The 23,194-nt window shown below is 45.0% G+C and overlaps 2 protein-coding genes across 5 annotated transcripts in view; one reads left to right on the forward strand and one right to left on the reverse strand.

Annotated features, from left to right (window-relative positions):
* The window catches only part of VASH1 (vasohibin 1), a gene marked incomplete at its 5' end in the record, with an annotated part of 13,748 nt that extends 9,278 nt beyond the window's left edge, over positions 1-4,470 (forward strand). Inside the window, one exon of the mRNA XM_026057192.1 lies at positions 421-4,470. Within this exon, the coding sequence (XP_025912977.1) occupies positions 421-493 (73 nt within the window). The remainder of the gene's footprint in view (positions 1-420) is intronic.
* Positions 2,751-21,810, reverse strand: ANGEL1 (angel homolog 1). 4 transcript variants are annotated; one of them, XM_026057121.1, is made up of 11 exons: positions 21,691-21,810; positions 19,191-19,790; positions 18,441-18,667; positions 17,758-17,827; positions 16,587-17,020; positions 15,774-15,900; positions 14,745-14,855; positions 13,896-13,965; positions 13,313-13,476; positions 12,320-12,484; positions 2,751-5,962 (listed from the first exon to the last, which is right to left on the reverse strand). In XM_026057121.1, the coding sequence occupies exons 1-11, from the start codon at positions 21,752-21,754 to the stop codon at positions 5,856-5,858; spliced, it is 2,139 nt and encodes a 712-aa protein (XP_025912906.1). In that variant the 5' UTR covers positions 21,755-21,810; the 3' UTR covers positions 2,751-5,855. The 4 variants fall into 4 exon arrangements, with proteins under 4 accessions (XP_025912906.1, XP_025912910.1, XP_025912909.1 ...); XM_026057122.1 differs by lacking the exon at positions 2,751-5,962 and adding an exon at positions 5,970-12,180; XM_026057125.1 differs by lacking the exon at positions 19,191-19,790 and having other exon boundaries at positions 21,691-21,711.
* Positions 21,811-23,194: the final 1,384 nt, after the last annotated feature.

The following is a 23,194-nucleotide window of genomic DNA, read 5'->3' on the forward strand; positions in this document are numbered from 1 at the left end:
AGTTTATCACTGCTTGGGCCAGAGGGTGGTTGGATTTTTTTTGTTTGGAGTGGGGGAAGGTTGCTCAGATAGACAGTGATCTCAGTAGCTGGTATTTAAGCTTGCTCAGGGGTCTGAGCTGTGACATCTTGAAGGCCTGTACCCCAAAGGGATTCCACAGATTATATCATTGGTCAGTGAGATTGTTCTCCTGAAAACTGATTTGAGGTATCAGTGTGGAGTTCCTGCTCTTCCTAACCTGTGTTATCTTTCTGTGGAGTTCTTTGAGAGAGTTATTGAAGTTAGAGAATAATTCTGCCCACTGTAGTGTGGTGTGAGTCTAAAACTTTCCTGTCTGCTTATCCGGTGCTGGCATCTCTATGTGCAGGCCCTCCTGACTGAGAAGAGTTTCTGAATAGTTCTTACGCTCTTTGCTCACAGGCCATCTGGTGAGAAGAAGCCTGCTGATTCCAAAGCCATGCCAGACCTCAATGGGTACCAAATCCGGGTGTGAAGAGAGCTGTGCCTTGTGTGTCTGGCTCCGCAGACTCCTTGCTGGCTGCAGTTGGGACCAGAATCCACTGGCAGCAATTCTGACACAGGGGAGGGGGAAGTGGGAGTGGAACAGAGTGCTGGTCTTCCCAGGTGCTTGCCAGTGGGCCAGCCCCAGAGCTGGATCCCATGGGTCCCAGAGGATTCACCTGCCTGCTTCTGGGAGAGATGTCCATCTTAATTCACGAAAGCAAGCGTGGGTTTTTTTTTGTTGGTTTGGGGTTTTGGGGGGAGGGGTTTGTTTGCTTTTTTAGAACAGATCTGCACATTGGTGGGAGTGTGCTGCAGGGAGAATAGGGAATGAGTGAGGTCAGCAGACTTGCTATCAGATTTTTTGGGTTGACAGCAAGTAGATGAAGCATCTCATCCATGGTGCTCCTTCCCTGCCTGCACAGGTCTTGAGCCCATGCAAAGCCCATGGGGCTGAGAGTGATATTGGAATGGGACAGCCCCTGCATCTTGTGCAAACGCTCCTAGTTTTGTCATTCTGAGCACTTTAACACTGCTCTTGTGAGAGACAGGGCTGATTTTGCTCAGTCTCTGTTTTATTAATCATGCAAGAGCCTCTCATCTGGAGAAAACACATCTCTGGTTTAATTCAGCCTATTCCAATACATTTCATTGAGTCTGAGGGGGCAGAGAGTGGGATGATGGCATCTTTACCTGTTGTGATGCTGTTGGGCTGTTGCAGTATGTCCTTTTGTGGCAAAGCGGGTCAGGATATGCCTGTGACATTGCCATGTGAAAATAGGCAGAGAGATTAATTGTCCTGGCACCCGAGGGGGAAGGTTGGGGCTTGTTAGACACTTGAGTTTTGAGCTATCTCTTCATCTGCCTTCTCTCTAGTAGCTGCTAGTGACTGCTATAGTGAAAGTTGGCAGAACGTACCTCAGTCACCAAGGTAACAAATTTTAAGAGTAATGGCTGAAGAAGGATTTGATGATCTGAACAGGTTTTACAAGCATTTTTGCTTTCTGCAAGTCTTTTTCCTCCATTGCTGCAGTATTACAGGCCTGGAACACCAGCCCTGAGCATGTGTTGGTGGGAAGCCCTGCTCAAGGAGATTGCAGCTGCTTTTCTGACAGTTCAACTGGGAGCCTCCTGAAGGTAGTTCCCCATTCCAGCCTCAGAGTTGGGCTGGACTTTTCTGCCCAGTCACAGCCTTAACATTTCCTAAACTTCTYTTCAGGGGAATGTAGTACCACTGATTAAGCAGTGTAATACTTGTCAGAAATCAGGAGTGTTGTCAGGTCTGTGAGGCCTACAGCTTGGAAAAAGAGTGGTTGCCAGAAGTCAGCACAGTGTAGCCTCGAAGTGATCAGGATACATGGATCTGGGAATGCAGAAACTCATCTTGGGAGTTGGAGGGTTGGAGAGAAACTGAGTCTTGTTTTACCACAACATTAACAAGGAGCTAAACTGTCTGAAATACTAAATATTTAAGTTTGTTAGAACTGGGCTTATACTTTCCGGTGGAGTCATTAGAAACACGATGGAGCTTAGCTCTCTAGCAGTTCTGTGTCACAGTATAGCTGTGTCACACTCTCATATAAGCAGTGCTATTCTGGTGGCAGAGAATGGGCTCTTATCCCCAAAAAAATCAGCTCTTCTGTCGAGTTAAAGCAGTGTTAATCCTTGAAGCACTGCCCACAAGTGTTTTAACTCAAGCCTTACAGGTCCCTATTGTACATCCTTCACTGTGATGTAACTTGCAAGGCGCTATGTATGTATTCATACAACTGCAGTCTGTTCTTCCAAGCTCTCTTAGTTGTCTGTACTTTTCTGCCATGCTGCATGACCAGGAGGAGAATCCACAGTGATGTGTCATAACTTGCTGCTGATCCAAGATAAGATTAATCCAGAAGAGGATGCTAGTTTCCACAGTGCATTGCAACACTTGTTCTCCCTTGCACTCCAGCTACACGCAACACTGAAACTAGACAGTACCAAGGCAAGCAGCCATTTGGCTGTTTCTTCTGGTCAATTTTGTGCAGCTGTAAATTAGCATACTTAGTATCTGGATGCTAATGGTGATAACTGTAAAGGTACCACAGCTACCTGTAAATAATAAGGGTCACAGGAAAGCCACTAGCTGCCTTCTCATACTGTCATGTAGCACACTGAAAGTTCAGGTGTCACTGTGAAATCTACAATAAATGCAAGCAGCAAGGGAGACTGAATGTTAGGTTTTATTAAAGTGGATGAAATACAGAAAAATACTGTAATACCCACTTATATAAAACTAGGACACCTACCATTTTTTTTGGTTGGTTAGTTAACTTGGAGTGATTGGAAAGCTCTTGAGAATAATTAGTAGCTTCATACAGAGCACATTCAATAGTTGGATAGACGTGAGCCTTTTTAGATGGAAAGGAGGAGGGAAGAAGACTTCAAAAAAGAAGGGGCAAGTGATGGGTCAGCTGCATGCTAATGATGCTTTCTTGAGACCAGGGCAAAAGGATGCTCAGCAGTGTTAGATCACCAGGGCAGAATGGCTTAAAACAAAATGCTTTGTTTGACCCAGTAATTAAGCACTTTTCTGCAGGATGTAACTGAGGCCAATAGTTTAGAAAATCAAAGGAAGTGGATGTTTAAGGAATGAGTGACAGGTAGAGTTCAAGATCTCTTAATCCTCATCCTTCAGAGCACTCACTAACTGGAGCCAGACAAGAAATCCTCTTTCAAGATTTAGTTGCATAATTGTGTGTTAGGAATCTTTTAATTCTTATATATCTAACATTGACGTCTCGAGATGGACACAGGACCAGACACTGAGGCATCTACTAGAGTTACTGTTTCAAGCCTTCTGCTGTGTTTATTTGGGTGGTAAATCTCCTGCCCCTTGCTGTTTCTGTATCACCAGTTTAGTGGCTGGTGCAAAGAAACAGAAAATGACTTAATTTTTCCCCTTCTTGTCCACTCTGTATCTCCATAACAAAATGCATCGCTTCAGTGTAAAGCTTAGGTTCCTTGCTGAGATGACAAACAGGAGAGCACCCCCAACCCCAAACTTGACACAGTGGACTTGTGCAGTCTAGTTGTATGCCCTAAGTAACTTGAGGGTACAATGAAGGATTAACCATGCTTTTGCAATTCCACTTTCCTCTCTCAATCAGCTGCTCTAGTTTCTGGTCTGTCTGCCTCAAAACCCAAGAAAAAAKTCTGAAGATGAATCTTCTTCACTTTCTGTTCTTCACCATGACAGAGAATGAATGGAAGGGAGAAAATAGGGTTTAACTCATACACCTTAGCATCTGCAGAACAAAAAAGGATGGTTCTTGAAGATTCCTTTTAATGAAGTATTTAATGTTAAATATTGATGTGATAGTTCAGGTAGCTCTGGGGTGTAAATTTCACTGTTCAGTAGGTCTTCTCTGATGTCTGTTCTGGAGTGCAAGTCCTTCTGAACCCTGCGGAAGGGAACTGCCTCCATACACTGAGAATGGATAGACACTGCCTATGTTGTACACCAAGTCTAGGCGAGGTTAGAAAGGCTTTACTTGAGCAAATGCTGGCCCAGTGCTAGCAAAAACTATTTTAAATGTAATTCAAACCTTGAATTAATAGTTTCTCCTTATACTTTTATGTAGACAAGTCCTTTGACACAGGGGCAATCAAGACATTTTTAAAAGGATGCCTGCATTAGTGAGCAAAACCAAGAACTTTCTCCTGTGATGTCACTCTAATATAAACATCATGTACTAAGAAGTGGGATCAGGTCTCCATCAGTCTGTGACACGTCAGGTTTTTTTGTTTGTTTGTTTTTTTTAAACCCTGATAAGCTAAGTGAGTCTTTAGGAACTTAAGGTATGTTAGCAAGTGTTTTAGCTGGGCAGTGGAGTGCTTTTATTCAGATGACTCTTTTACCTGTGTGCCACTGTATGGGTCAGTACATAGTATGTTTGGATCCCTGCCAGAATAAATGACTCCAGAACTGTGGCTGGGAAGTAGTTTGCATTTATACAGTAGTTATATTGCTGTTATCAGATCTGCTTAACACGATTTTATTTTTATTTTTTAAGCATTTCAGGTGAAAGCCTTAATCAGGTGCCTACCCCTGAAGGCGGGCTCACATGCAGTGTTGCATATGCTGAAACATGACTGTCTTTAAACTTGCAGAGTTTGAGAAAACATAATGAACAGAAGAATCCTCTGTTACTAAAAGGGAAGAGTCTGGATTAGATGGGCTTGACTCTGCTCCAGTGGTTCTGGCTAATCCCTTCAGGTGGTTGTTTTAGCCATTTGCTTCTTTTAAGTAAAGTATTTCAAGTGGTCCTGATGATTAGGAGCTAGATATAAGCAGGATGTGCCCCATCTCCCATGCATATTGTGTGTGTGAGTCTTGCTGAAGTAACACCATGAATTCCAGTGGTCTTGCATTGTTATCCTGTAGGACCTGCATTAGAGAGTTTATAACATAACCTAAGAAAGCAAGTGCTATTCTTGCTTGGTTTTTGCTCTGCCAGAGCAGAGCTCTCTATAGCCAAGCTGAACTTCTTAAGGAATTTAATATTTTTGTCTGTTTCCTGAGCAGGTGTTTACTTATATCACAGCCACTCTCCTTCAGAGTGTGCCCTGGCTCTGTCTGCTCAAGAGCAACTCAACTTAGGCCAAGAAGGCTACTAAATCCCCTGTAATCTCTGCAGGGCAGAGTTTCCCTCCAGGTCAGGGTTGAGATGGTGCTAGTGGGACCAGAGGGTCCCCTTCCATGCACATCAGTATTCTACTCTAGCACTGATAGGGTGCTCCAAAACCATTTACATATTTATCACTGGTACAGCTAAGAACTAAGAAATGGAGGGTTTCTTTCTTTATGAACTATATCATGTGTGTCTTTTTGTAATTAATCAGCATGGTTCTGTGTTCCTGTGTAGCCAATGCAGAACCTGTATTTAGATTTAGTTCTTATTGCACTTCCCATAGTCCTTGATACTTCTTTCTGCTTCCTTTCACACTTAGACAATAAAATTCCTCTGTACTGCTGTCAGCTTGTGCAGAGAAAAGATGTCTGTACTGTCTTTCTTCCTGACTTTAACTTACCCTTTGTCAGTCAGTTGAAGTCAAAGGTATAGTCGAGTGATAGTATCAGATTAAGTATAGATGCCCTGTGCTCACAGCATTATGGAAAGGGGACATAGAAGAAATTTTCTTCTCCTTCAATCATCTGAGCAGATGAGTACATCTGTACATGTAGAGGTAGCTGCCAGAGAGTAAGAAGTATGCATGTGGCTGTCTAAAAAAGGCTGAAACTCATCTTTTCCTCCTGAACTGCCAGCAGTCAGGCTGGATGGAACAAAGTCCACAGGATCCAGTGATAGGAATTCCTATCTTGACACAATACTCCAAGGGTTAACAAAAACCTCTATTTCCACCATCTTCAACATATGATCCAGTCTCCTTTCCTGGCCTGAAACACTATTCTGCTTAAGCTCTGTATTAAAAAAAAAAAAAAAAAAAGGCAGTTTAGTGGCCTTCCAGGCTCATGACCTCACCAGGTCTTCTCCAGACAGATGCTGGGTTAATAAAGGACAGTCAGCTGCAAGACTTGGTGCATTTCCCCAGCAAGGGGGATCCAACTTTATTCAAGCTATCATCTTTCAGGCATAACATACCCTTCTCTTTGGGAAATGAGTAATAGCTGGGACCAGGGCCAGGATGTAGGCAAGCAAGCTTAGAGCTTATGCAAGTGTACAGGAAAGGAATAAGCACCCCCTACCCAGTTCCTCCAAAGAGAGTGGTGCACATACAACAGTCCCTCTTAGCTAAGTTAAATTACATGAACAACTTCTGCCTTGGGCAGGGGGGAAAGTGATTGCACAGCACTTGATAGGTGGTGTTAAGAGACAAAAGAAAAAAGTAACCACATCGAAAGCCTGCAAAGTCTATGCTCAAGTCCAGAAGGTCACAATAGACTTCAGCAGTAGAGGAATTCTTGCTCCATGTCCTCTAATTAAATACTTCAAGATTAATAATATTAGCAAAGACACTAAAATGCTGTAACGTCTCTAAACCTCTGCTTCATCTCAGTGGAGGAACACTGAGATGCTTGTCTGAGAATGCCCTCTGACCCATCTCTGATTTTCTTAAAAATCAGGTAACCTGTAAAACCCCTATAGAAGTATGGGTCAGGTTGATTGCTAGACAAAGATTCAGAAAGGTAAAGCAGTGACTTTTACACAGATGTGATTTAAAAATAAGACTTTCTGTTCCCTCCTAGATCAGACTTTCATTCTGATACTGACAGTTCCTGCAGTTCTAGGTTAAGTCAGTTGGAGGCTATACTATTTGGACCTTAATGCAAAGCCTTTGCTGTGGAAGGGAGACTGAAAAGAAGCTGTACAAACCACCCAACAGAGTGAATCAATAAAAATAATAATATTTAAAAAAGCAACTACTGGTCAGCTATTATGTTGAGAAGCCCATGACTGCAAAAGGTAAGGCCCTCACATGCCTAGAAGCATACAGGATATTAATAGTGGTGGGGGGAGAACCAAATCTTAAAGAATTCTCTCAGTGCACAGACCGCAAGATTGTGAAAGGAAAAGGCGTATGACCTGCTATGGACAACTGAAGTCTCTAATGGCCTGCTAACTCAGTTGAGTTAGCTTTCCTGGTTTACATTTTCATTTTGTTAAGGAGTGACTGCCATCCTATCTCCTACCCCACTTTTTTTTTGGGGGGGGGGGGAGGGGAAGGAGAACTGAGAAAACCTTTAGAATAGCTAGTGTATTTGTTTACTCCCAGTTCAAGAGCAGCTGCTAAAAGTAGCCAATAACTGAATAAATCTAGGGCTGTGTAGCCAACTTTCCATCCAGGAAGAGCAAAGCAATGCAGCCTAAAACTGAGTCAGCCCTCAAACTAAATAACATTGCTAGGACTCAATGGCAAATCTCCTTTGTGTATAAAAGGAGACTGGATGGAGCAAATGCATCTTTTGCTGTAGTACGAGCCAGCTCCTAGTCCAGTCTGTCTCCCACTTGCCACCTCAGCACCTTAAAAACTGTGTTTGTCTAAAAACAGTTAGGAAAAAAAACTTTCCAGCTCCACTGTACAGCATTCCTATTCCCTTAGAGCACAAGAATGTGCAGCCTAGATCTGCCATTAAAAGAAAAGGGGAAAAAAAAAACTTCAGGACTAGAATGACATTCTCAGTGGCAGTTGGAGGATGACTTGCCTTGACAGGAGATGCCAAGCATGTGCAGCTGACAAAAGGAGGGAGCTTGAGGCATGCCAGATGTTAAATCAGTCATCCATGTTATCAGCACAGCAGGTGAGGTCTCTATAGAAACTCAAACATCTCATACTTCAAAACATGATGCAGTAAGTTTGATAGTAGCAATTACACAGTGTGTGCATTTCAGTATATCGGAACCATGAAAAGCACTCAAACACAAGCAGCTACAGTCTGGTAAGAAGATGTCGTAGACAGCAATTCAATTAACTTGCACAACAGGAAGCCTACTGAGAAGAGCTGGTATCCCAGTAAGGTCTGCATGTACTCTTTTAGATGAGGCCACAAAAAGACTTGATCTTCGTTTGGATGAACCCTGGATGAGTTTGCAAAGTCCTAAGAGTACATTCCACTAACATTCATTAGTAAGGTGGTGGCAGTGGGAGGAGAAATAGCACTGTAGCACAGCCCTGCTTTGCAGACTGTTTGTACGGATCATCACCCTGATCAGTCTCAAAAATCATTAGGAGCAGGAAACACACCTTGATCTGCTCTGAAAGATACCATCTCTGAGGTGCTGAACTGCTCTCAAAGCCTCTAAGGTACTCCTCAGGGAAAACAATCCAAGATCCAATATATTCTTAGAGTTCTCCAATGCTTCACAAAGTGGGTGGTGAATAGGGCACTGACAGCAACAGGACATCTTAGACTTCTTTTGTTTTTATGTAACAAGACTTATTCTGACCCAAGTATTGGTTTCAGAGCTCCTGCCTCACCTGCCTGAGTAGTTCTTCAGGACTGAGGAACCCACTATCCTATGGCTTCACAGTATTTAAATGTTGGGTTTATAATAAGACAGCCCTAAAGAATTCACCCACAGCTTCTAACTAAAGAAATACAGTTGCAGAAAAAATAAACATCAGTAACCTAAAAAGATAACTGGATATGGCAGTCCTGGGAAAACAGCTGTGAGAGAGAGACTTCATAAGGAAAAGGCTTTCAAGCAGCAGCCAAGATCTCAACCAGCAGCCAAGCCTCACTTATTGGGAAAAGAACAGAAATTAAGAGCAATTACATGGTCTATTCCTCCTCCTGTCCCACATAATTGTGGCAACTGGTTTTAGAGGGCATCCTCCTGAAGTGCTGAACAACTTATGAGTTTGAGACAGTGAAAGAAATCCAACTTCTATCTAAATGGCATAACTGAGCACAGCTTGGCAGCTATGGCGCAATCTGAATTGTGGTCTAGTGAAGATACTTTGTTGAATATGAATTTGCCTCTATAGCTGCACGCTCCTGATAACAGACCATAAACAGGGTATGTATGCATGCTGCCAGTGGTCTTTGGCATCCCCTTCCCTAAGTACCAGTCTTCCCAAGATCTGTATCACCACTGAGAAGATGATGTGGTTGTAYTGTAGCTCTATGATACCCTCCCTTTTTGAGTGTGGCAGATATTCCTATTGTTCCACTTCCATAACCATTTAAGCCCCCTCTGTAATTCATCAGAAAGCCATGTTAATGACAACTAGCTATGTATTTAGGTCAGGAAAGAGTGTTAAGAGCTACATCTGGGATCCTAATTCTGTTTCCCACCACAAGTTGCTTGTTACCAGGTCTCTCTTATTATATTCTCAAAGCAGCAGTGTTCTATTCTTAAAGCAGCACAGAGTGTATTATTTTCTCACTACAACTACAACTATACACGAGTTGCAATTTTAGTGGTAGAAACTCCCCTCCACTCTCCAAGTTTTCCCTGTAGTCCCCAAAAGACAGTCATTCACAGGTCTCCAGCTCCATTTGATGTTATCTCCAAATTACTCCAGAATATGGATATTTTTCTTTCCCAAAACAGGTCAAGTATATAGGAGTTTACACCACAGCTACAGTGACAGTGATCAAATCACAGCAATCAACACTGAAGCTGCATATGCAGCTTCACCTCTGTCTTTGTGTGTGTGTGTATGCTGCCACTAGTGACAGTTCTGAATTTCTGAAAGTGTCACCTATGAATGTCCAAGGAAGCATGTGTGAGCCAGGGCTTTAGGAGCTGCAGGACCCTCTGGGAGCTGTCTAGCCTTCAGAAAGAAAAATCAGAAGACCTGTAGGCATTGTCCTGCAGTGTCTTAACACATGACTCCACATCCACTGTGTAAGAACAACTCAACCATTCCAAGCATTCATGTATTGAAAGAGAAAACATTACTTTGACCCTGTGGAATATTAGATTTTCCAGCAAAATATAGTTGGAAGCTTATACCAGCATGGAAAAAAACCTCCCTGAGAGATGCCTTCATGCAAGTTACTGAAAAGTCAATGCTTTGGTTTAAATAAAAAGGAAGAAGCACTTCCAGTTTTCAAGCACAACTCCTATGCCTCAGTTAAGTCACAGGATTGGCAGGGTGCATGGGCTAGCAGGGGCAACCAAGTCATCTGACACGATAGGTTTGAGAGGAGGCAAACAAATGCGTTCTGCTGAGACCAACGTCACCAGGGTGCCCTCCAGCCCAGCTCTAATAGGGCCCTGGGAAGATGTTGCTCATTCCTCAGCTATTTGGTGTACTGTGTGCATGTTATGGGTCTCTGTATACGGGGCCAGGGGGGCTGCTTCCCTCCCCCCACCCCCAACATTAATTGACCATCAGACCTAGCCAGCAGTTACAACTGAAGCAGGCAGCCAAAGCTGTAAGTGACAACAGCTAGAATTGTCACAGGGTTTTTGTTTTTGGTGTTTTTTTAAAACCTTCAGTGTCTTCCAAATTTCCTATTCCAATGTTGCCAGCTGGTAGGCGTTATCTGCAAGCAGGCTTGCAGCCTTGCTTTCTGGCAACCTGGAAACAGTGTGGCAGAAAAATAAAGCTCTCGCAGTGGCACAGATTTCCCTTTCCTCCCCTCCCCATTGCAAATAAAACCAATCACAAAACCAGAATAAGAGTACTTGTAGAAATTAGTGCAACTGTCAGACAAACAGAGCCATGGAAATACAAAGCTCTGCATTCCTCTAAGTCCTTGGAGGGTTCAGCTACCAGGAGCACAAGGTGCTGCAGTTACTATGTGTTTTTTCTTAAATTACAAAATTTTTATTTTTGAATAAAATTAAGAAAGTAACATTTAAAACATGAAACTCCCCCAATATAACCCAGGAAAAGGCAATGATATTTCAAGTCTCCTTGTACCCTTCCACAGAAATCTGACTGAGGTGGGACCAGATTTCCCTGCCTCATTTATGAGCAGAAGGTTGAAAGTGCTTCTGCCAATATTGCACTCATCTCTCACAGGGAAAGCCAAGCACCAGAAGTCAGGCCAAACTGGGGAATCTGCCCCAGGAACACATCCAGTTCTGCTGGTTTTGTACTGACTGAGCCACTGCTGACTAGTAACAATACTGACAGGACATCAAAGGTACACTGGGATCCAAGTGTCTGATGCTCTGGCTCCAATTACACAACTTTCCCCTCCCTCCCAAGAGACAGGGGTCAGTCCTATAYGTTCTACCTACATAAACACAGCTGGCTCCAAAAGAAGGCAGTAGCATGAACTTCCATCTGGACCAGGAGGATGCTACAGGTTGGTTATCTGACCTCTGATAAGCCAATTGGAATAAAGAGGGCATAGAGAATGAACAGAGCAAGTGAGAAATATCAGCTCTTCCACCTGATGGCTCTGCTTCCTCTGACACGCCTTCCATTTTCACCTCTCTCATGGGACCTCCCAGAGCCATGGCCTCCTGAGGTTCTCATGTCTTACAGGACAATTTTCTCCACCTGAAATCCACTAGAAGGATCTTAAGTCTTTTTCCTACAAGTGCCAAAGGAACTAGGTATTGTTCTGAGACTGCCAGAAAGGAAGGGAGCCTTCCCCAAGGCCTCTAGGCTTTTGCTGTGTTTCTAGAGCTCCTGAGGACAGTTCTGTAGAACGTCAGCTCCATTCCCAGCAAGCCCATTCCCAAGTCCTTTAGACACAGTAAGGAGCTTCTTATAGAAACTGTTCAAGTCTACAAACTCTTTTGTCAGAAAGACAGACCTTACATATCATCAGCTAAAGCCATTTCCAAGCAGTCAGCAGGGCACTGCTCTCAAAGGCAACACCACAGCCAGTGGATGGGAGGACCATGCTTCATAAACTATCACTAACAAATTAAAAGAACCATTGTTTTGGCATGAAAGAGTATTGGTGTATACATCCCCAGCTGCTCGGCAGCAATTAACTAACTAGAAGTAGAAAGCATTGCCCCTCAACTGCCCAGCTCCTTGAAGGTCTCACCCAGTGACAAGCAAACACAGGAATTAGGTTGGCTCCTGAAGCACTAGAACATCTGCTAAATGAAGCAGGGAAACAAGAAAGTTAATTCCAAAGATCTCTTTAAGAGATGATAAAGCTTGAAAACAACTGGAAGCCTGCTGGGAATACAGCTCAGGTTTGCAGAGCCCATGAAACATCAATGCACAAAAGGCTCCAACTCTCCCACCACCAATTTTCTGTGAGGGTATGAGAGGAGAAGGGGACTTTTAGGACATGACAAAGAAAAGAGGTTTTTTGCAAGCAGATTATGCATCCAGAGCCTCAACTGCTGTATTCAGAACAGCTTTTCTTTAGGGAAGGGGGACCAACACTAACCCTCTCTGAGGCTGGAGATCTCCAAGCCAAAGCTAGCCAACAGGCAGAGATGATCAGATGAACAAAAAGGATTGGGTAAGCCATTTGCCATCAACAGGACATCTTCAGAGAGAAGGGAAAGTCGGCCAAGTAGCTTCAGGGCTCCATCCTGGTACAGCCTGCGACCTGATAGAGAAAAAGGAAACTAAACATCAGGTGGATACTCATGCTGTAGATTAACTCTATACACTCATAGAGAGATGCTTGACAACGCTCTCCGAGCCTTTTCCTGATGAAGGAAGTCAGCGTGCAAACACTGCATGCACCTAGATGTGAAAGMAGAGAGCATCATATACTACCGCTGTTCTATAGACTCATATACTTGGGAATTCAGCATATGCTGAATTCACCCCACAGTTGCATGGGAAGCCCCTGTTCAGTGCACTTACTCCTACAGATGCCTTTATGCTCTCCTTTGAGAAGGAGTTGATGTCTTCATTCCTACCCTTCTCTCCAAAGTTGATTCTGACCTGATCCAAACCAGCTCAGAGGCAGTTGCATGCAGTCTTTCATCAACCTAACTCCTGTTTCAGGAGTGGAGAGGTAGTGTCAATGTAAGATAACAAAAGCTACCTCCTTTTAAGGCCAATGTAGGGTCTCAGTTAGACCAGAAGTCCAAATCTTGAACTTAGGACCCAGCACTGCTTATCATCAAGAACACAAAGTAGATACTTGCACACAAGAAGCAGAATACATTCTGTTCTGGCTTCCTCAGAAGGCTACCTGAAACTCAGCTAAGCAGCTTTAGTTCTTCTACAGCAAAGATGTACAGTGTCTTCTTATGATACTTGAGCAAATGCTGCTTCTCTTTCGTGCATCATTTTGGTCACAGGCACACCCTGTAGATCCATCCCCAGCTTAATGAAATGCATTGCCCACCACAAAGTTGCATTTGCTGTACCACACAGCCCTCTCCTGACACAGTGGGGATGAGCCCCACACTGTCATACTCACCCCCTCTGTTCCCATTCTCCACAGGCTCTGCTGAGTAGAAGATATAATCAACGGTGGCTCCAAGTCCCATGGGCATAGTCGTGACCTCTGGGCGCCTCCTCTGTGGCAGGAAGTGGCTGTAGACTGAGGTCAGGTTAAGACCATGCTGAATAACGCCTGAAGACCTGCATATGAACAGCCAGCATTTACTAAGACAGGAAAAAAGCTGATGCCATGTTCAGTGTTGCAGTTGTAACAGAAGTTGGACGTTCCCTTGCTGATGCAACTGTCCAAACTATTTCTGTTTGTGAGCACATACAGAGAGTCCTTCAGCATTATTCACTCTACTTACACCAAAGACAAAGCAAACTAGAAACTTCCCTTCTCCCAAATACCCAGTCCTGTCTACACCCTTCATTCTTGATCTCATCAACCCCATGTTGACATGACATCTCCCAGTTACTGGGACAACCCTTTGTGGGTTCGAGACAGCCCTCCTTACTCTCTTCCACCCTCACAATTATTTCAGTCTTTACTTCAGCCAGACTTCCATTGGTCAGGACAATGAGACAGGACTTCCTCCCAGGAAGGTGTACCAGGTTACCTTGGGAAGAAGGGCTGGGGATCAGGGTCATTCACCACAGCAGCATGCTTGGGCCGGCGTGCAGGACGGTCTGCAAAGGAGCAGAGAGATTCCAGACAGACCTACAAAAGCCTGGAACAGGCTGCTTAACTTAAGTCTGAGAAGTTTCTCCTGAGACCAAATGAGTCTTTTTGCCCAAAAGGAGCAGATAGCTTCCAATCACAGGTATCTTCAAGGAAAATATCTGAAGGAAAGCCCAGCTCAAGACTTCCAGCAACACCCTGAGAGCAGGTCACTGCAAACAGCTGAGAAATCAAAATTCTCTCCTGTTAAGGACATGCCCTTAAGGCATTTAATACTATCAAAGCCCAGGGTACTTCAACCTTTGCTCTCAAAGAAATTTCATCTGCCTCAGCCTACAGCTTACCCATCCAGAACAGCTGGCCAGAAAGGCAGAACAGAAATGGAGAGAGCAGAACCAACCATGTCACAAAGCCCAGAAGTGAGGCTATGTATATTGGGTACCAGCATCCAGAGATCTTAATGTTGTGGCCAGTGTGGCTTGACATTCTTCAGGTTTATTCTCCCTTCACAAAAATCTTGAAGCAGAGAAAAAAAAAATATTTGGCTCTATTGAAAACAGCCTCAAAAAGAGGCTGAATTTCAGTGCATCTCAAGGCATACAGTATTGCAAGACTTGCTATGTAAGGACTGTAGGACTGTACTCCTCTGAGCCCTCACAGAATTCATTAGCAATCACATAGGCACAGAGTGCTAGTTCCCCTTTCCTCACCAACCATTATCTCCACTTGAGTCTTTCATCAAAATCCAGCTAGGARAGACATGAACTGGAAAATTTCCCATTAATACCTGGTTTAGCATCTGTCACACCTTCCAAGAGAATCAACTGTGGTGGTCGTTCACAGGCAACATTGCAAAAATGGAACTGGAGCAGGAAGTCCCGGCTGTACTTACGTCTGTCTGCAGAGAAAAAGACTAGTTAAGGGGAGGGGGGGRAAAAAAAAGTAACAGTAGAAAAGTCATATCTACAGGATATATCTACATCCTCCTTAGACTTCGGTTCCAGAGAGATTTTGATGTTCAAGAACTCTGATACCAATCAGAATGGGAATCACTTAAAAACTGAAACATAGAACAGATGTGGCAATGTAGAGGAACAGAGCTTAGGCCAGAGCCCAGTTATTGCAATCCCTATTGCTAATGCATCCATCACTATCAGCACCTAGATGCCACAATTAAGAATGTCCCATCCGAAACACCACAAGTTAAAGAGATTTAAGGAAATTAGTTAGCATGCAACCCAAGGAAATGTCTACCTAAAAAGGAACAACAGTTCTGGAGATAAAGTTAAACACAAGTTCTACATTCACGCAGGTTCCAACACAAACTGTTTCATGGGGGCTCCTTCTTTTGAATCTTCTATAGAGGAGAGGATAGTCATTATCGTAAGTGGGCTCTTTGCACACTACAATTAGGAACCTGTTGCCAACACTGCCCAAAACCCATTCTGATAAACACTTGCAGCTGGAAGCTGTTGCTACTGAAGGTGGTTTACAACTGCACAAAAGCATCACTCTATGAACATAAATAAGGTGTGCAGAGGAAGGGTTACTGGTAGGGGAACATTCACTTCCTGACTAGAGAAAGAAGATGGCAGAAATTGAGGTATGGTGACAGACTCCAGAAAAATTAAATTTAAACCATGTATCAAGGAAAGGGATAGGAGAAAGAAATAATTTTTGCCAAGTGCCTCATGCAACACATGCCCCAGGTAATCAGAGAGAGAGAGCGAGAGCGAGAGAGAGCACGCGAGTGAGCAAGACCCACATACTGAGCATGCCTAGCCAGCTCATGTCCTCAGTGCACACTGGAGCTCACCCAATTTCTTTGAYGGGCACAGGGAGACGTATTGGCAGTTGTCCGTTACACCCAGTGAGCTTGGCCACAGTGGGGCCAGCAGCTTCCGTGGATGCAACTGTTGGGAAAAATCTTCCTGTCCAGATACCTGCAAGGAAGCCAGGAACAGGACAGGACACGTCAGCAACACAGAACAGAACTTTTACAAGCTACAGGCAATGTATATACTTGCCAAGAGCAAACTGGCAGGATGCCTTCATGGAAATAAGCCATTTAGAATATGGTAGTGCACTGATATAATAAACCCTCAGATATGGGGGACAGACACACAATTAGCTAAAAGTCACCTGATAGAAGATACCTTGAAGACTTCTGTTTGCAAAATGATGATTTAGCTTGAAAGCCAGCAATGTATTTGAGCATGGATACACAGTAACAGGTAACCACAGGAAGGTCTAGCATAGGTGCCCATTTCACGTGCAAAACTGTTTTCACATCAAACACCCATATAAAATTCCAGTAACTCCTGATGAATTTGTACTCTGCTTCCAGTCACCCTGTCATCAAAACCCCATAGCAAGGGAGAATAACAGACCACTTAATTTCAGGTCGTGATCACTGGTCTGCCTTAAGAGAAAACAAAAGAGCAGTGGTGGAAACAACATGCACACACTTGTCTGTTTCTTTCCTCAGCAGTGCTGAAGGCACAACAGAAGAGCCCTAAATAACTGTAATATTGGGACTATTTCCTCATGAGAGGGAGAATACAGCTATGCATTTCTGCAGCAGCACGCAGCAAAGAGCTATCCGATCCCAGTTCTGTTTGGCACCTACCTTCCAGGCTGGCATCCCATGGTAGGAAAGTTGACCGTTCCGGATGAATTTGTACAGTGGAGAATCAGGTACAGAGTTCAGGTCACCACACAAGATGACAGGATAGTAGCTGCCTTCAGTAGTTTTTGCAATCTTGTCAATCTCTGCTAGGAGCAAGGCCATCTGTGCAAGTTTGACATCTCCCCGCCGGGGATTGTACAACACATGAGTGTTGGCCACGCACAAAGGACTGACCATCTTCAGATCCAAGCCCTCTGGGAGCAGAGGCTGTAGTAGCAGCACCAAGCCCACATTATCCCGATTGAGGATGTCCAGACCAGGCCGGAAATATTCTATTGGGCTGACACTGATCAGCTGAAACTTGCTATGCTTATAGCATACTGCACAGCCATCTGTTTTCCTCCCAGTTCTCCGTTTGTAGAAGCATGCAAAGCCTGAAGAAAAACCAACACCCATTAGAAGGCTTATCTGGCCACTTCCTCAGCCTCCCCACCATTAGTTGGAGGGTTCAGCAAGGCTATATAGCGGAAGAGGTCCCTACTATACATCTTAGGAGGCTGACTTTCAATCCAGTAGACTTGTCCAGGAGGAAGCTTTCTCCAACACCTATGCATTCTCATCTTGCTAATTGTCAACTTGTTTTCTATAACACACCTGGGCTATAACTATAAAAGTCCTCAGCTTTCAGTGGCCAATGAGCAAACCTACTCGCAGAGCACTGGTTGTTTAGTAATGTAACACTTCACATTGCCTATCAGTCTTCCTTCAGCTCTTGGTTCTCTATAGCCAAAAGCAATGTCGGAGCACCTAATAGGACTCAATGCTGGGAGTTCAACCTCTACTCCTTTGGCTCACAGCATTATGCCAAATTCTGTCCCAGTAATCCTAGTTCATCGTCAAGAGTCTTTTTTCTCTCCTTGGAGACCAGAACCATCTCGGTTACATTAGTTTGTCAGCTGGGAGAAAGATCAGTTACAAAAGAAGCTGAGCAAGAACTAGATTGAAGGGGGGAAATGTCTAGGCAGAGAGTTCAGAAGTAGGGCCGGCAGCTACCCAAAGAAACAGGGAGAAGAGCTTTCTCAAGACTGAAGGCTTTGAAAACTTACAGAGGAAGAACACTGCGGCCAGCTGCTGTGAGTTGGAGCTACAGACACTAAAAAGCAGGACATACCCATCATCCTGAACGTCGGTTCCAGCTGCTCCCAGTAATGGTTCTCTTGTACCTCCTGAAGACACAGAACCTGGAAGGAAGGCAGAGACCTCACTCGCTCCATTAGTATTTGCCAGCTACCTTGTTTTGGAGAAGGAAGGAAGTGAAAAAGTGCACCCACATACTAACCCTGCAACTAGAAAGGTCATCTCTGCAACTCTGTTCTGCACTTCCCAGCTAGAGAACAACTTTCTGGGTCACATCAGTTTCTCTTTCAGTTATCCAGTGATGAGGCAGAAGCTCCTTCATCACCCAGAGAGGACTCAGGGAATAGAGAAAATCATGAAGTCCTTTTCTATGTACTTTTTACCTTCTGTACTGCCTTATAAGCCTGGTCCCTTCCCCTGAAAACAAATTACCTCTTCTTCATCCACTTCTACTCTTCAAGGAGTTAAGCCCTGCTGTCAAAGTATGACTACTTTCTACAGGGACACAGTACACCTTACACCTAAGGCCTCTGATAGTCTCAAAAGCATCAGCTTTAAGTTGCCAAGCAGGTGGCACCTTCCCAGGACTTTTTTTTTCCCCATCTTCTTAAAAAAATAAAAATAAAATAAAATAAAAAAAGACATGCTGTTAGATCAAAAAACAAGGAATTCAAATTCTGGTGACGCTAATGTGGCAGGAGCTTAGTCGTTACTCACATCAGGATCCCAGTGCTGGATTTCCTGCAAAATGTTTGGAAGGCGGTAGTTCCAGTTCAGGATGTCTGGATGGCAGTGTAGGTAGAGATCAAGACCCTGTTCCACCAGGTCCTGGGCCAGAATGTTGTAAGACATCACCCGAAATTCAAAGAGGGACATGTTTCTTGAGACCTGCTCTAGCACATAGGGCTGGACAGAAAGATCCTCCCAGTCTCTCCATAAAATCTCTATATGCAAGAGACAAGAAGCCAGGTTAGAGCCATGCTGGGTACTCTACTGATACTTTTGTGTCCCTGGGATGCAGAAAATAGCCAGTCTAATTCTCTAACCTAGGGTGTCCTAGCCTCTGAGTAAACCCTCATCCAGACTGGATTTGGGGTGTTTTTTTGACTCATCTGGACAGCTGTCAAAGGATGGGATAACAGAAGACCAGAGTCAAGCATACTGAAAAACTCAACCACATTTTGGGTACTTTTTGTAATAGGAGGTCAGCACTTAGGCACAACTCCTGGGAAATGAGCATATCAATAACTGACAGTCTAATAGCACAGAGAACCCTAGCTGTAACCAGCCCTCCCTCAGCAAAAACTCACTTTATAGTTTTTGTTAGCAGATCCTGTCAGTTCTGTATGGACACATACAATCAATGTCTCATTGACAGCAAGCCCAGACACATACAAAAACTTGATAAGGTTCACTACAAATGCAAATCCCAAACTAAACATTAGATTCAGAGTTGTTACTACTGACCATGGTAGGGTACCTCTGTTGGAAGAGGCTGAAAATGTTCCATATCCTGAACGGTCCAGGCTGGGGGCTCCACTGGCACTMTCTCTGCATCACGTGCTAAGCTCCATGCCAGCACAGCTGGGTCTTCATTCTGCCCTTCTACATCTATAGCGGTACAGCCAACTATCTGGTGATCAGCCTGTGGCATTACAGCTGCCCAACAGGCACTGCCTACTACAGCCACTGTTTCCTCTGCTGGTAATTTTGCCAGTTCAGCCACTGCATGATCTTGTGGTTCTGAAGATGACAAGGTGTGTAGCTCTGTGAGCTGCTGACCAGCACACCATGTGACTTCTGGAGCCGAATTCAGGTCGCTAAGGCTAGTCATCAATAGCTCTGAACCTTCTAACCAGTCACTAGCGAGTTTAGCCGATACTTTCCCCACTGCTGGAGCGCTCTCACTGGTTGGTAAATTCCCTGTTCCTTCCTCCAGCCACTGCTGGAGCAGGGCTTCTTGCTCTTCTGGGACCGACCTTCCTCTGGTTGCAGCAAAGATGCCCTCTACCTGGGTGGACACGCTCTTCGCCAGAAGCACATTCTTTCGACAGGTAAAGAAAGCATCTGCCCCCCCCCCCCAAAAAAAAAAATAATTAGTCAGTTTTGTGTTGATTTTTCCTCATTCACTGTTTTTCTTTAAGCACTGCCGCAACTCAGTGCCATAGAACCATCAATGCAGCAACCAAAATAAGTGACCTCTCTGAAGAAAAACAATTATAGTCCAAGTAACTTACCCTGCCTCTTACGGAATGTTAGGCCACTGTCCAATTTTAGCTATGTTAGTCAAAGTCACTGAAACTGTACAGGATGACAGTTGCTTTACCAGCCCTAAAGAATGCAGTTCTAGCACAGGCGGCACCACAGCCAGTCAGCCAAGCTAAAAAGTGTGGAAATTGTATTAGCTCTCAGCGACATATCTAAAGCTACAGCCTGTAGAAGTTAGCTTAACGGGGTTCATGGGTTAAGAAGCAAAGCTCTTGCAGGTGACCACTTCTCAGAAATTTTGAAGCAGGTTTCTTCCCAGGGATTCAATAGGGAAGCTGAAAGGATGGAAAACAGTTGTTTAACATATCATTGAAGTGTGCTATAGAAGAAAACTGTCCTTTAATTAAAAAATTAAGAATAAAAGCAGCAGAGGGACCAATATGAGAAGTTAAAAAGCTCATGAGACAGAATATAACCATAGAAGGAGTCCTGATAAGAAGAATTATAGACCAATTGATGACTGACATCTGCAATAAATAATAAAAAAAACCCTGCTGCTCACCTAGCACTTTTGAATATACTAGTGCTGGTGAGGTAAAGTTGAAAAAGAGAATCTTTCCACTTGGACCTATATGAGAGATCACGGCATTGATCTTTTGCTATGAATCCTGCACAGATATAGTTCCTCCTGTTGACCAGCAGTTTCTGCTATCTACATATCACTTTTTTCTCTGCTGCATCCCTGCAAGAGTCAGTCACCCAGAACAGTAACATACAGAGGTCAGCAGTATCTGTGAATGCTTTTACTGATATCTTCTGTGTCAATGCTTTTTGTATGCGGCAGAAATGTAGCATTAAGAGCCATATTCCTCTTTGTAGTTTTGTAATTAAATTCATGAATGTCAGAAACACAAATGCATCAATGCAATATTTTTGTACACCATTACTTGAAGAGTGGTTATTATAAGAGAAGAATTGAATTTCAAAAGAGTCAGCTAGCTTGTCACTATAACCACAATTTATCGGTGGCTGCTACAGACCAGAGAATAGCTTCAGATGGGAATGTGGCTTTACATCAGCACAGTCACCAGGGTCTGTGAAGTACCAGCTGGATCTAAGAGACTAAGGAAAATCTTCATGTGTGCTAAACAAGAGACCATCCATATGTCACCTGAAGGTCCTTTAGGAGTAGCAGAGCTTGAAGCAGACTATCTCCAAAGATGCCCCAAAACCTGCAGCGCAGGTCTGAGGCAGAACGCTCAGGGCCTCCAAGCAGGATAAAACCCGCAACTTCAGCAGAATCGGCAGCAGCTGTTTCCTCCAAAGAACGCGACAGTCACCTCTTACAGCTCCTTACCCTACCTTATACAAAACTCTGACATGCCTTGACAATCGACAGATTTCTTAGGACACCAACAGCAGCAGCGGCGGCGAGCGGCACCACGGCAGCAGAACTGCCCGCGACACCCACTCACGCCTCTCCCGCTGCCTAGGGCGGAGATCCCGGGAGCCACAGCGCAGGGCCTGTCCCCGCCGGCCGCTCTCCAGGCCTGCCCGCGCAGCGCGGCCACGGCGCCCCGGGGAGCCGCCCGCCGCCGCTCTGCCCCGGGGGCCGCTCCTGCCCCGTCACGGCCCCTGCGCGGAGAGGGGCCCGCGCCCTGCCGCGGCCGGCTTCTCCCCTCCCCTCCCCTCCCCGCCCGGCCCCGGCCCCGGCCCCGGCCCCGCAGGACTGCCCAGGCCGCCCGCCCGGGCCGGTTACCTCGGAGGGCCCGCAGGAGCCGCGCCGCAGGCAGCAGCACGTAGCAGAGCACGGTGCCGATCATGCTGCCGGGCCCGGCCCCCGCCTCCCGGCCCGGCCCCCGCCTCCCGGCCCGGCCCCCGCCTCCCGGCCCGGGCCACGCCCCCGCGCCACGCCCCCGCGTCGCGGCCCGGCCCGGCCCCCCCCGGCCACGGCTCAACCGCCATCTTACGGGGCGGGGCGGACACTTGTTGCGGCCCGTGTGGGCTGGGGCCGGGGGCAGCGCGTGGCGGGAAGCCCCGCTGGGCGGCCCCCAGGCGGGACGGGCTGAGCTTGGGCCTGCCCCACTTGTGCCCGCAGCGGAGCAGCCTGGCCCACTCGTGCCCCAGGGGGTACCTGCAGTGCCCGGTGGCGTCTTGGGCTGACCAGYGTGATATTAAAGCAAGGTCATGCCAGCTTGCTACCCTCCACCCCAGTCCCACTGTAAATTTTCAAGCAAAAATTTGCACACAGATACACACACCCCATTCTCCAGAAAGAGAGCAGAAAGGGAAATAATCCAGTGGAGTTACATGTACCAAATTAAGCCCTATTTGCTCATGAAAAAGTTAATAATTACACTGCATTACAGGTTTTGCAAACATCGTTCACAATAATCCAAGATTTTACGGAGTACAAGGTCTGTGTGGATAAACCCAATCAAAAGTGAATTAAATGAGCAGTGCAGGAGCATGTTCTCCTTTAGTGCTTCACCCATAGCTCATTATAGCTCTGCAAAATCAAATAGTCCCACCTGGCTGTGAGCACACTGTGGCCTTTGAAAGTTGAGACCTGTCAGATGTTGAAACCTGATAGTTTCATATGTAATGAGAAGTCCTGGTTGAAGTCTGTGTTTTTAATATTTTGCTCCATTCCAAATTTGAATGTGTATAATAACATCTAAAGGCATATTTAGATCAACCTGAGCACAACTGTGGCTCTTTATGCCAAACACACCCTTTTAATGTATTATACAAATTCAGCTGAAGTGCGATAAACTTTTATCACTCTTGTCATCTGCTGGTGAGCATTTTAATCCTATATCCATCCTGCTTATCACCTCTTGTATGTCATTAGAGGTTGATTTCTGCTTCAGGTCAGAATTACCCTCTTATATTTTCAAATGAGAGCTTTGTGCTGTCTCCTGTGTTGCACCTCCTGCTTGGGAAAGACTCCCCATACACATCTGGAAGATGCTCTCATTAGCCTTCTTCCAAACTCTCTTAACGATGGGCATTTGCAATGAGGTCAACAAGAYAGGGAAAAACAGTGCTCGTGTCTGACTTGTGTCGACCAGAGCTGCCAAACTGCTCCCTTGATGGTCACCATCTGCTGTCTCTTAGACTATAAACTTTTTGAGGGAGGGCCTGCTTCCTTACCCTACTTTTGTATGGCGACAAGCACCATGGGTGTCCCTGACTAGGAATCTGAGCTGGTATTATAATGTGTATAAATAATAATCCCACCAATACAATTCTAAAATCTC

Source organism: Apteryx rowi, unplaced genomic scaffold (genome assembly GCF_003343035.1).
Source record: "Apteryx rowi isolate R43461 unplaced genomic scaffold, aptRow1 scaffold_137, whole genome shotgun sequence".
Classification (NCBI taxonomy): Eukaryota; Metazoa; Chordata; class Aves; order Apterygiformes; family Apterygidae; genus Apteryx; species Apteryx rowi.